Consider the following 14,045-nt stretch of genomic DNA (forward strand, 5'->3'; position numbering starts at 1 on the left):
GTGACATTCGCAAGGTACGTCCAAACCGCTGCGAGTAAGTTCGTTAAGTGCATGCTACTAAAATTGTTCCCTCGTACGATGCACTTTTTTGCGGGTTTTTTTTGGCGTGGTGCGAAAGACAAGTTGGCAAAGATGCTTCTCCATTTATCATGAGATCAAAGAGCAAAATAGCTTAATGGAACATAAATTTTTACGTCGCTGATTCATTCTGGGTGGTAAATGAAAGATAAAGAAGGAAATAGGAGGATTTAGTTTCGTTCTAGTACACAAAACATTTAACACAATGCCATTCTAGAATGTTCATTTGTTTTCCGCCATTCAGGGATGTCAAACTCTGGGGATGTTGATAACGTTTACTTCTTTATATGTGAGTGAAAGTTTGATAACTGACAGCGTGTTGTGTGTGCTACCCTTGAAATATAGTCGTAAATATGTCCTTAATTTCAAGATGCCAATGTCCGTGGCTTTTGTTTACTTCTCTTCCGTTTGTTTTCTTTACATCTTCTGGCGTCTGGCGTCTTCTACAGAGGCAGGTTTATTAAACAATGTTTGTAAACAATTTTGTTACGAAATCCTCACCTCAAAGACCTGTTCCATTCTATCCTTGTTGAATAACTCTTCACGGTAGCTTTTTATTTAAACTACTCATAATTAGTAACCAATTCATTTATCGAAGTTGGAATTGGAAATTTTAAACTTCACAAAACCACTTTCTTATCGGTCAAAAATATTTATTGTTTATTATTCGACTTACAATGAATGAGGTTAAAGCATATTGGTTTGTAAATTGTTTCACTTGTTTACCACCCTTCAGTATTCGTCTGCCAAGCAAGCAGCAAAGCTTGTGATGATTCGGTTTGAGTAGTTTAATCCATCCACAAACTGATATTTCAATTTGTTTGGCTATCGTATCGCTTGCACGGTTGCTTCGAACAATAAAGAGCACCATGGTGGCGCGCGTAGCAAGACGAAATATTTACAAAATTCCAATGCACAAACCGTTGAAACCTTTCGGTTCGGTACAAAAAAAAATAATCTTCCTACCCTGTTCCGCTGTTCTGCATACCGACCAAAGGTGAATCACACGAAAAATATGAAAACGGTGTGGGCGCGTTGTCCGTCCCCCAAAAAGCGAGGCCCAGATTTTCCCGCCAACGTTTTCTGCAGCGCCATTTTGCAACCAAACACACCCACCGTGAGTGGATTGCGTGTCGTGTCACGCACTTTTTCTATGGTGAATGATGATGACGCGGTGACATGATGCTTTTGATGTTTCGTACGCAAGCAACAAAACCGTTTGCCAACCGACGGAATGATGTTTTTTTTTTTCTTTTTGTTTTTGTAGACTTTATTCGGGGCCATGATGGTCAATAAATTAAACTGTGAAATGTATGTACTTAACCTTAATTATATATGCTTGCTACCTTCGCATGGGAAAGTTGGATAGTGTCGAAGAGACATGTTCTAGTTTCACAGGTAGCTCGTGAGTATTTGCGAATTAGCAAGACATAAAACTAGCACGGTCGTTCTACTTAACGCCAATTTATCTAATTTTTAATGCTTGCTTGTCACATAAAATAAATTGCCAGCATTTTTCTTGCCAAGTAGTAGACGATATTACGCTAAAAGCATTAGTCACATTATTAGGAAAGATCTTTCTTTAATTTTAAGTAGAATATCAAGCCATTGAGCTTAATGTTTACCTATTTTTTTAATATAAATTTAGTATTTTTTATATTAATATGTTTTTCATTTTAGACCAGTTCACCTTTTCATTTTCTTCTTGGTGATCTTGCAAGCTTTTTAAGCTTGATCCAATAATATTCTTTAATTGAAATTAAGGTTACATTTAGGTGAGATGCATTTTTAAACGTAACAGAAAAAAAATCATGCTACTAATCCTATTAATCAGCATTACAAAGCGTTTGCACCATCAAACGTTCACTCACACGAACAATGCATTCCCAATGCGATAATAACACTAGAACAATGCATTTTATGAAATGTGTCTGTATGCATGTATGCCAATGGGAAGAAGGAAACGGAGGAGGGAAGGAGAGGGAGAATTCCAAATTCCAGTACGTTCAAAAAACCTTAAAAGCACCTGTATTTTTCTTCCTTTTTTTTTTTGGTCAGGTCGACCCTTCCAAACGCTTGTCCATGGTGACGTCACACCGTGAAGCGCACATCGCACGTACTGCGCACGCAAGGACATTCCGTGCCGGTGCAATAGGACACAAAAAAGGAAGATGCTGGAAGGCCATCACCAGGATCATTTCACATTCCCTTACGCGTGTGAGTGAATTGGTGTGTTTGTGGTAGAGCTTGTTTATAGTCGCTTTACTGGAGAGAAAGATTTCCTTCGAGCGCACGCACACTTTTGCACATTTACATTCCAATCGAAAAGTGTCGCTATGTGGGGGTGTGCTTGTGTGTATTGAGATGCGTCCTGGGGAGCATGAAGGTAACGCAGCCTGGCAGAATCCCAGTGTGCGCCAGTCGAAGGTTGTCCATGGTTCGGTCTGTTTCGCGGTTCGTGGTTTGTAATAATATCGCCGTGTACATGTGCAGGGTCGCTTAGAAGTGTGTTACTAAAGGTACTAAGGGCGAAAGAAAGATTGTTTTTAGAGTTTATTACAATCATTGGTTTGGTTTAAATGTTTTTAGAACGTTATTTGTATTGTTGAAATATATAGTTTTCCTTATCTTCAATTCAAAGCACTAATTAACAGAATGGATTAGTTTGAAAGTTGTATAAAAATGTATTTTTAAGTAAATACTACGTAAATAAGTAGCAGTGCTATTTTCGTACCGATGTGTTCCAAAAAAGCTACTTTGAGCAATTTTTATAATGAGCTTCAATTTCAAAAGCAGAAAAATCATTATCCTTTCGGATTGCTGCCTTCATCGACATACCAACACAATCAAACTGCATGTGCTGTGCGTCGAAGAAAGCGTACAATCGATAATGTTTCCCTCTCTGCGCTTTTACAAACAAAATGTACGCACACACGCGCATGGGCGCATAAAAAATGAATGAATAGTGACGTGCGCGATAGTAGTAGGCCGTACAATTTGTTCTAAGTACTGGTGAGCAGTACACCTTTCTCTCACTGTGAGAGAGAGAGAGAGCTCAAAGCAAAGCACAGTGGAAATGAGCAGCAAGCATTTGCCACTACGTGCGTGTGTGTGTTTCGTCCTTACGTTACTACACGTTTAAAACGGAAAATGAGAACTTCCCGAACAGGAGAAGATTGATTACTGCAGAAAGAAGGTGTCACTGTGTGAAAACAACAGCGCTTTGTTTATAATTTGATTGAAAAAAAGATTCAGACGCTGGATGAGTGGATGAGAAGCATTGTGAACGATCAGTGAGATGTAGAGATGTGCAAAGTGAGTAAGAGTGAGACAGTGAGTTGAAACGTTGTATTGAATGAGTTTCGTTCACTCACCACGAGGAGTTTTAGCGACTCTTTTTTCACTTACTCACTCCTGAGTCTAAGCATGTAGCCGTGGTGAGTCGAGTTGCAAAAAGATTAAAATATGTGAGTTGAATCGAAAATGTGCGAGTGAGTTGAAACAAAAATGAGTTAAAACGAAACGTTTGATACACATGAGTTGAATCGGAATACCCAAACTAGCCTAATTAATATACTGCTCGTTCTGCCTAACTATTAAACCTGCATAAACGAACAAGCGGGCTAGTCTGATCGACAAAGATATGAAACGGCATCCGCCTCTGCTTAGGCGATTGGGAATTTTATAGAATTTTTTTATAATTTTTCATTCTTTTTTTTATTTAAAGCATTATTTAAGTGAAAAGAAACCTCATTCAACCAATTGGCATTAAAATAAATCAATTTAATTTTTTTTCAAAATTACTCAAAAAAAGTAAGGCTATAATAGCCTTAGAAAATTTTCGAATTTTTAGAATTTTTTTTTAAATTTTCAAACCTTTTTTTAGTTTAAACCATTATTTAAGTGAAAAGAAACTTATTTCAACCAGTTGGCATCAATAAATCAATATTTAAAAATTTTGCAAATTACTCAAAAAAAAGCTAAGGCTGTAGCCTTAGGAAATTTTCAAGTTTTTAGAATTTTTTTATTTTTTTATTATTTTTTTATTCTTCTTTTTATTTAAAGCATTGTTTGAGTGAAAAGAAACTTCATTCAACCAATTGGCATTAAAATAAATCAATGTATAAAATTTTGCTAAATTACTCAAAAAGAGAAGGTAAAGCCTTAGGAGATTTATGCCAGGTTTTTTTTATGACTTCGAAATGAGTTTTTAAACGAACTGACTGCTAATAACGACTCATTCACTCTGAGTTGATTCACTAAAAATGGTTGTTATTCTCATCTCTAGTGAGACGAGACGATGAGACGCTAATGTCAAACGGTGCGTTGTTTGATGAGCGTGAGCAGTGAAGTTGTTTGAGTTTAGAACCACAAACCATTCTGTTCCGCCATCGATGTTGCGTTAATGATGATGATTAGGCATTACATTTTTTCGGCGGAAGATTTGTTGCGTCTTGTGAAGAAGATTAATGAGAAACACATACACAAACACAATTCACAGTGAAGAAAGTTAAGTAACATAAAGAACAAATGAAAAAAAGGAACCTGCCCTGCATGTTACGTGAGCTGTGCGTTGGGATACGAAATTGTGAATGTTTTTTTTTTAGTAAGGTGAACAACAAAACGGAAACAACAATGTTACGGAAGCGTCATTTTGGTCTGACGTATGAGAAATGGTTGTACGTCGCTCATGCTTTGTGTGTAGACAATTCAACAAGATGCAATCCATGCTTAACATTTCAGCCTTTGGATGTAGAACTTTTTTTTTAAACAGTATATTACTGTTGAGTATATCACTTACGAAAAGCAATAATCAACTACAGCAAAAACAACAATAAGAGTAGATAAAAAAAACTAAACGGCCTAAAAACAATTATTGAACGCTATGATTAATCGTTTAAGATCGTAAAGCAAACATCAACCACAAAATGTGAATCCACCATCCACAACGTCACACCCTTCTTCCCCTTCTCCTCATATCCCCAGCCCCACAAATACCTAAACAACCATTACCGGCATCTTAAAAATAATGTTTCACTCCGCTTTAAATGCCACCTTTTATTGGTTTCGAGGGTTTTTGAATTGTCCTCTCTATCCATCCACCCACTTACATGCATGTCGTGTATTAATTAACAACATTGTGTTGAGTTGTTGTTTTTTTTCTTCGTACTTTCATTTGTAATTAAAAACAACAAGATTTCTCTATTTCTTGCAATATAAGCAACAAAAAAGAAATCATCAGAACAAAAGCGGACGCCTGGTGGCGCAACGAACGTACTCCGTTCATCGACGGCGAAGTCCGCGTCCGCGTTTACTAAATCTTTCATTCACTCACGTTTGCTTTGCTCTCGCTCACTCGCTCACTCTCACCGTGCTTTGCCACAAAACTCTCGGCACTGCACGGGGAAAACGTGCGAAATTCGGTCGAGATTATAAATAACAAAATAATGCTCGTCAGTTTGTGCGGCCGTTTATCGGCAAGGTGGAATGCTATTTTCCGCGTAACGCAGGTAGTGAAGGGAAGGCTTTTTAGGGAAGCCAAACGAAAGGTATGTTTTCAATAATCCTCACTCCCCAATCCGCTGGCTGCCTTTTGCGCCCGGTTTTATGCAAAACTCATACAGCAAAGCAACCGCAATGTTGGTATTTCTTCAATAAAAAATCGGGGGTTAACGGAAGGGGTTTTCACAGCAAATAGCAGGAAATAAAAGAAAACAACAACACTATTAACAAGATACTGAGGTGAGAAATGAACAGGGCGGGAAAAGGGTAGCAAAGGACTGGTATGGTACATTGGTTTCCCTTTATGAACTCCCTCCTTTACGGGGTTCGGAATTTGGCTGACACATTCCACACACGCTCAACGGCCATAGGTGGGATGGACGGCAAAAGATGGGACGAGCGTACGAGAGTCGAACCCATCTCCCATCTCGTATTTCTCTTAGCGATAGGGAATTAAAGAAGGAAAGAAAAATAAAACAGCACGCCGATGAGATATGTACTACGAGCACGGGATTATGTGTGCGTTTTTACCTTCCTTTCGGTTCGGTGTTTTCCCGCTGAAATATTCAAAATTCACGCAGTGCTCTCGCGGACTTTAGCGAAAGAACAAGTGTGTGAAGCTACTGCGTTTGCTGTAACGATGGAGTTTTATTCGTTTCGTAAAATGCATCATGTGTAATTATTCCCCAAGAAACCCTGCTTTTATTTTTTGTTTTCATTCTGCACTGGAACGCGTGTTAAATGCGTGTAAAGTGAAAATCGAAACAAAACATACCCCCTTATCGTTGTGCGCGTGTGTCTTTCCGTGTGTACAATTAGCACCATGGGATTGTGTGTGAAGAAAATAAAATGTTTAAGGCTCTCGCAAAACACTCACATAATAAGCCTTTTCTCTATAGAGAAAGCCATCGTCTAAAGCTGTGTATGTGTGATAAAGTGGGGGATAAAAGAGATGTTTGTCTATGAGTGTGTGTGTGTTTGAGGGAAATTGCTACACAACACAGCCTGCGAAAGGGCTTCTCAAGTGTGTATTAGTGTTATCCACTACCACCCGTTAGGCTGCACGAGAAAAGCCCACTGTGCAGAAACCTTACCATCAAACGTTAATACGCGAGAGCGGCAACGACTCTTTCGCTAACGAGTAACTCTTTACGGGAGATCACGGGAGCTAACTCGTGTCGGTACCGTCGGACACTGGGTAAAGTCATCGTACGGTGGTCGGAATTTTTCTTACCACTCGTGTACAGCTATTCGTGCGGTACGGGTCGCCGACTCAGGTGTGCGATAGTGTGACGATTTTTTTTCCGCATCACTGTTTACCACCTACTCTGTTTCCACTGCGGAAACATAAGTGTGTGAGTGTATTTTTGTGTGTGGTTTTTTTTTGCTTCATCACATTCGTAGGACTGTTTTCCACGAAATTGGGATTTTGTTTTTGCCTGTAAGTGATATGAACTGTGGAGTTATTTCGTGTTTGTACGTTCGAATTGCACAACATAAAAGGATAAAATAAATAGCGGAAAATCGTTTTTCCCAGTATTTAACATTCATAGGTGTTACAAACAAATATTCTTTACATATATACTATAACAACAGAATACTATAACAAAAATGCAATTAAATTCCTTATCCTTATTAAAATAAGTTCGTCAAAAGATACAAATTGGAGCCTTATTTCATTAGCTAGTGTTTTTTTTAAACAATCGTTGGAGTCGTGGAAACCTCACAAATAATAGTCCAGTCAGTGTGCATAGAAATCCCTGTTCGTAAGTGTGTACGTGTGTGTGTGTAAGAAAACGTGTCCAAAAATCGATGGAAAATAGCGACGGTGACCGAATGCGAACTTGAAACTCGCAAAGGGAAAAGCATTGCCTTTCGCTTCGTAAAGCATTAGGATCACAGTACAAAAGAGGTTCATTCAACTGTTCCTCGAAGACATATCAACAAAACAAAGTAAAAATCAAACACAACGAAAAAAAAACAACCTTTTTTTTTTTTTTTTTTTTGTTAACGGGGAGGGAACCTTCAAAAGGTACCCACCTCGAAGGGCGGCTTGCGGCTACAAACCAATCCCTCCGAGATGGGTTATGTGGGATTCATCGTGACGCTGGGCCCGTGAAGCGGACCCGGCAGCCGATGGGACCCTAACTAAACCACTCCTCGACCTGATCCGAACCCTGCCGATGCGCTTGATGTGCGTAGTACTCCATGCAGGAACGTTTGTGCGATGCACCCATCCTGTTGACGCGCTGCTGCTTTCCAATGCTGCTACTGCGTCATTCGTCCTAGTTGTCTCAGCTGCTGCTGCTGCTTCGTGCCTTCCTTCCGCTGCTGCTGCTTAATTCCGCCCGTCCGTAGCCGCTACTTCCGGTGGGGTCTAGCTCCTGCTGCTGCTCTGGTTACTCGTTGCTGCTGCTGCTGCTTCCGTTGTCGTCATCCTTTGGTGCGGTCCCGTTTGTTCCGTGTTCCGCCGTCGTTGTTGTCGTCTCCGTCTGGCCGTAGGTGGACTTTCCTCATTCCATCTCACTTGGAGGTTTCTGAAGATGGTCCTTGCGGCGGTCCGGACTGCTTCCCATGTGTTGCTGTTGGCACACATTTCCGCTGCAAGATTTTGTATCGTCAAGCGGGTGTGGCTCTGCTGCTGCATCTCGTGTTGGGTTCGAGCAAACCGTGGACAGTGGAACATTACGTGGTCGACATCTTCCACTTGGTGTTCACACACCGGGCAGTTTGGCGAGCCGTCGAGGATGCCTTTGTCGACGAAGTAGCTCCGGAGAAACCCATGCCCTGTAAAGAGTTGAGAGAGATAAAAATCAATTTCTCCGTGCTTGCGATTTACCCAGGACATAATGTCCGGGATAATTCTCCTCGTCCTCATCCCCGGCGATCTCGACTGCCCCGCTCCGGCTGTCCATTGTTGTTGCCAGCGTCCCATGGTCTCTTCCCTTTGCCGCTTTCGTATGTCTGGTCCTGGACTTCCCCTCGCTACCTTTTCGTCGTGGCAGCGGATGTCCTCCTCTAGGAGGAGGACTAACGGGATAGTGCTTGCGACCACGCAAGCGGCATCGTAGGAGACCGTTTGGAAGGCACTGGCCACTCGAAGAACTCCTGTGCGGTGCGCCCTCTGAACCGTGGTCCGGTGAACGTCCTTCTGAAGAAGCGTCCGTCCCCACGATGGTGCCGCGTAACGGACAATGCTATTCCCAACGTTAACCAAGGGTCTCCTTCTGCTGCTTTTTGGGCCACACTTATTCGGCATCAGAGCGGTCAAGACATTCGTGATACGTGATGCCTTGCTGCAAACCTTCTCCAAATGCCGACCGTGGTGCTGTTTGCGGCAGAGCTCGACCCCCAGGTACTTGAGCGATTCCGTGGATACGATCGTGTGTCCCCCCGCACGTAGTTGACCTACCTGCGGGTTGTGATGAGTGCAGAAGATCATGTAGCCGGTCTTTTGATGGGCCAGCTTCAATCCCACTCCATCCATCCAACGCTCGATCATCTCCAGATTCCTCGTAGCAAGGTTGCTGATTTCCTGCGGGTCCCTCCCTATAAGGGTGAACGCCACATCATCAGCAAACCCTATAATGTCCGCACGCTTTCCGAACAGCTCCAAACGAAGAAGGTCATCATACATAACATTCCACAGTGTTGGTCCTAGAACCGAACCCTGCGGGACACCTGCCGATACTGGTAACGAGACCATTCCTTCATCCGTTTCGTAGTGGAGCGTGCGATTCGTGAAGTAGTTCCGCAGCAACGCCTGGAGGTACGGTGGCGTGTTCCTTCGCTGCAGAGCTGCTCCGATCGCTGTCCAGTTGGCCGTGTTGAAGGCGTTCTTCACGTCGATTGTCACCATCGCACACAGTCGATCGCCCCTGCGCTTCTTGTCGAGCGCAACCCTTCCGTTGGCAATCACCCTGTTGATGGCATCCATGGTTGAGCGTCCTTTCCTGAATCCGTATTGGGCATCAGCGAGACCACCCGTTGCATCCAGATGCTCCGTAAGTCTGCGCTGTATGAGTCGCTCCAATACTTTTCCTAGAACACTCAGCAGGCAGATTGGCCGGTACGACGATGATTCTCCGGGTGGTTTCCCGGCCTTCGAGAACAGCACTAGCCGTTGCCTCTTCCATTCGACGGGGAAGTGGCCGGAATCGATGTAATGCTGGAACGTTCTCATGAAGACGCGTGGAAACGCCGTCATCGCCGCAATCAAGGCCACGTTCGGAATGTTGTCGTCTCCTGGGGCACGCTGGGGATTGAGCGATTTTGCAATGCTCACCAGCTCACCCTCGGTAACGGCATCCCGTGCCGTGTCCTCGTCCGTCAATCCTGTTGCCGTGGGCCATTCCATGGGCGGTTGCACCGGAAAAAGTTCGCCGACGATGTGCTGCAGCTTGGCTGGATCCCGTTCCATCGGTACTCGGGCTCCTTGCCACATCTGCCTCCGGATTTTGTAGCCTGGCCCGAATCCGTGGGGCCCCAGCTGTTCCGGAAGTTGATCGCCCTGCTCCTTCTTGCTCCGCTTGACCGCTTGCTCCAGTGCTGCTCTCGCTGCTGTGTACGCCGGACGACGATCCTGTCGCTGCTCTTCCGTTCGGGCTCGCCTGAGTCTTCTCCGCATCCCGATGTAAGTGCGACGTAACTGGGAAATCTCGTTATTCCACCAGTACACCGATCGTCGTCCTCCCCGTGCTGCTGGCAATCTCGGCATCGTCGCGTCGCAGGCAGTTGACATTACCTGCGTCAACTCGTCCGCCAAGAGGGTGCGATTGTAGATGTCCAGTGACCCCAGAATTTCAACGAACAAGTCCTTGTTGAAATACCGGGTTGCCCATCTGCTCTCCGAAGCCTGCTGTGCACTGTGTCCCAGGTTACGCTGCGTCGTCGTCCTCCCGACCGCAAACTTGATGGTATTGTGGTCACTTGGATTTTCGTCGCAGACTCGCCAGTTATTTTCCCCCAGAAGAGACGAGCTGCAGAAGGAAACGTCGATAATGGAACTACGGCCACTGTTGTTGCTCCAGGTTGGCCGGTTGCCCCGGTTCAACAAGACTAGCTCAAGTGATGCCATAGCATCCATCACCACTGCTCCCCTATGAACTCGTTCTCCATCGTTGTGTCTGCGTTCCATCCCCCACGCTCCTGACCAGGCGTTGACGTCCCCGCCGATCACGGTGTCCCGATTCCGCGGAATCACCGACGCAATTTCGGTCCATTTGCGTCGATAATCCTCCACTGACAAATCGGACCCCACAGGAGGTAGATACACGGAGCAGAAAACGATACCACGCATTTCGACCACGACGAAGTAATCCCGCCGATTCTCGATTATGCGTTGGATAGGGTATCTTCCTGTCGATACTGCTGCAACTCTGCCCGTCGGATCCGCGACCCAGTTACCGTTGTTCTCCGGGATCCGGTATGGATCGGCGATCAACACTATGTCGCAGCCTTCGTTCCGAGCAGTCTGCATCAGCATGTCCTGGGCCAGCTGGCTGTGATTAAGGTTCTGTTGAAGGACGTTAATCATGACGAGGCCGGTTTTTTACCCCTTCTCCTACTTGGCGGCAGTTGCGCTGTCCGAACGAGTGCCCGATTGCTTCCGGGCCCTTGCAGACGAGGCACTTCCGTTCCTTGGTGCACGGTCCTGGGTGCTTAGTCTCCGCACATCGATGACACTTGCTTGACCGATCCTTCCCACGGCAGTGAGTGGCAATGTGGCCAAACTCGTAGCACCGATAGCATTGGCGCTTCACCTCAACCTTCTTGAACCGGCAGCACTGGCTGAATCCGACAACATGCTGTTTTAGTAGCACGTCGTCCGTTACTGCCACCTCTGGGCATCCGAAAAATGCGACCAGCGTTCCGTAATTGGATTTAACGGTACTGATCTGGTCCGCGTAGATCGTGACTCCCAGGGCTGTGCTTAGGTCCGTTGCGATTTCCTCATTGGTGCAGCTTGGTGGAATGTTCGTGCAGGTGAGGCGAGTTGTGGGGGTCCGTGGTCGGGCTTTCGCTTTGCCAAAAAAAAAAAAAAAAAAAAAAAAAAAAAAAAAAAAAAAAAAAAAAAAAAAAAAAAACAACCTAGATAGCGGAATAAGTTCGTCCCAAAATGTTATCAATTTCGTTCTGGGGAAACCCGTAACCGAGTTTGGAATTTGGAACATTTTGTTGTACGAAATAAAAGAATCAAGCAGCAAAAGATAAATTGGCTACTTCGATTTCTACGGTGTAGAATTTTGGATCCTTTCATCGCGTGACGGAAAACTGTCAAAATGTGTATGTGCGGTGGTGTAGTGTTGTTGTGAGCGGGTTTTTTTTTTCACTCCTATCCACACTTACGCGAGCGACTGCTTTGCCAAATTGCATTTCATTCCACTTCATCAAACTAGCTTTGTTTTTGTGTTCTTTTTCTTCTCTACTCAGCACAATCATCGACTAGCAGCGTGTGTGTTGCTGGTAAACCGTGTGAAAACCTTCCTTCCTGCGTGATTAGCGTTCGGATCGTCCATGTGGCAGTGTTTGAAGCGTGTGAAAGTGCTACTACTAATCAACGGTACGAAATAGTTCCATCTACCGTGTGGTGACCGAGTGACCCGAAGTAGCACTACTTCAAGTGTTTGTGTAGTTTTCCCTGTGTGTGTGTGCCTACGTAAAAGTGGCCTGCTCGGGTGGGCACTTACACGTGAGAGTGTGTGTGTGTGTATGTGGTGTGGTGTTTGTGTTGAATGTTGAAGATGTCCTCCATATCCGCCCAGGGAGTGGTTGAGCGTGCCTCGGCCGAACTATCGAAACGCATCAACGGCCTTGGGTTGCGGTCGAAGCACCATCATGGTAGCGGTGGTGGCAAATCCGGCGAGAAGGCCAGCGTGATGGAGCGCGTCACGAACGTGCTGTGTGGGGGTTCCAGCAGTTCGAGCAACTCCAGCAACTCTGCCGGAAACCTCACCATACAAACCGCTGGCCAATCACAGTCCGGTGGTGGTGGTGTTGGTGGTGGTGGTGGTGGTGTTGGTGGAGTTGGTGGTGGTGGCCATGCTCCTGAGAAACCGTCCCGTGTATCTAACCCCTCGGGTGGTACGAACACCGCGGGTGGTAAAGGTGGTGGTTCGATGTTGGGCATGGGTTCCGGAACCGGTGGTGGCAAGTCACAGTCAAACACTCCCCAATCGCTGCGAAAGATTGGCCAACATCATCAGCACGGCGGTGGACTCAACCATCACCATGGGGGAAAGATGGGCCAGTCGCAGCTGGTTCTGCCACAGATCCTCACGATTGAGCAGCTGCTACAGGACGAACGATTCTTGGCCCGGTTCTTCCTGTACTTCACGTCGTACGAGCGCTGCACACTGGCCCAGGTCTGTCAGAAGTGGCGCGACTTGCTGTACCGTAGTCCGCGCTACTGGAGCGGACTGGTGCCGGTGCTGCAGTGTCGTGAGCTGCGCCAAACCACCAACCAGGACCGGGTGAAGCTGTACAATTCGCTTATCCGGCGCAGCTTCCATGCCGTCTGTCTGATGGGTGCGACCGATGAAGATGCGCTGGATCTGGTACACTCCTTCCCACTTGCTTCGAAACACGTCCATTCGCTAAGCCTCCGGTGCTCCTCTATCAGTGATCGAGGTCTGGAGGCATTGCTAGATCATTTACAGGTAGGTGAAACATATTTAACTTCTAACTAAATTGAATATTTCTCTAAAATTTTTGGGGCTTTTGACGATGGGGTTTCATCAAAGAGCTAATCACTTGATATGACTCGTGAGTACCTTGAGGTTTTGATTTCTGAGGAATTTCTCAATTAGGTTCTGCGGCTTTAGATTTATATGCGAATCATAGACACTCGAATAACCAATTTTCCAAAGTACATAGATGTACCATGAATTCATCAAGTTCAACGAAATTAAATCTGCATTCATGCACAAAATCAGTGATATTTAATGTCTGTAACTTCCACCCTCGCATGCGACATTTTAAGGATGACGTGTGACGTATCCAAAGTTGCTTTATTATACAGATAAAACGATCTTGTTGTAACAAACATTTGCTCTGCCTTTGCTACCTACACTTGCGAGTGAAAGAATTTTCCCCGACGGCAAAATACGAGTGGGTGGTCCGTAAAAATTGAGCAAATACATTTTGCCCACACAACAGAAGTGCACACTTGGGGTGGTGTTTTTTATGCCTCCCATTTATGCTGTGGAATGTGCTGCTTCATCCATCCTAACCGTCAGCTAGAAAACAAGGTCCTTAGACAAATATCTTACAGATAATAACGAGGAGCCACAATTAAAATGTGAGAGCACATACACACATTCTTCCAAAATTTCTTGTCTCTGTGCCCTTCACTGATGGAGACGCCTGGTAGTTGATGTATTCGGATCAACTAAGCATAATGTTTAGAGACTCGTCGCTTGTCTTTATGCATCCTCAATTGAGGAATTTTGTATAAGTGTTTACAT

General features: G+C 44.8%; 1 protein-coding gene across 6 annotated transcripts in view; it reads left to right on the forward strand.

Annotated features, from left to right (window-relative positions):
- The first annotated feature begins 2,290 nt into the window (after positions 1-2,290).
- The window catches only part of LOC125770179 (F-box/LRR-repeat protein 16), a 41,282-nt gene continuing 29,527 nt past the window's right edge, over positions 2,291-14,045 (forward strand). The window contains exons 1-2 of one of the 6 annotated variants that reach the window (XM_049439535.1): positions 2,291-2,597; positions 12,013-13,238. In XM_049439535.1, the coding sequence (XP_049295492.1) occupies positions 12,315-13,238 (924 nt within the window). In that variant the 5' untranslated portion in view covers positions 2,291-2,597; positions 12,013-12,314. Of the gene's footprint in view, positions 2,598-5,352; positions 6,256-6,288; positions 7,057-12,012; positions 13,239-14,045 lie in introns of those variants that run through there. The other 5 variants (XM_049439537.1, XM_049439538.1, XM_049439536.1 and 2 more) reach the window with 5 other exon arrangements.

The sequence above is a fragment of the Anopheles funestus genome, chromosome 3RL, assembly GCF_943734845.2.
Source record: "Anopheles funestus chromosome 3RL, idAnoFuneDA-416_04, whole genome shotgun sequence".
Taxonomy (NCBI): Eukaryota; Metazoa; Arthropoda; class Insecta; order Diptera; family Culicidae; genus Anopheles; species Anopheles funestus.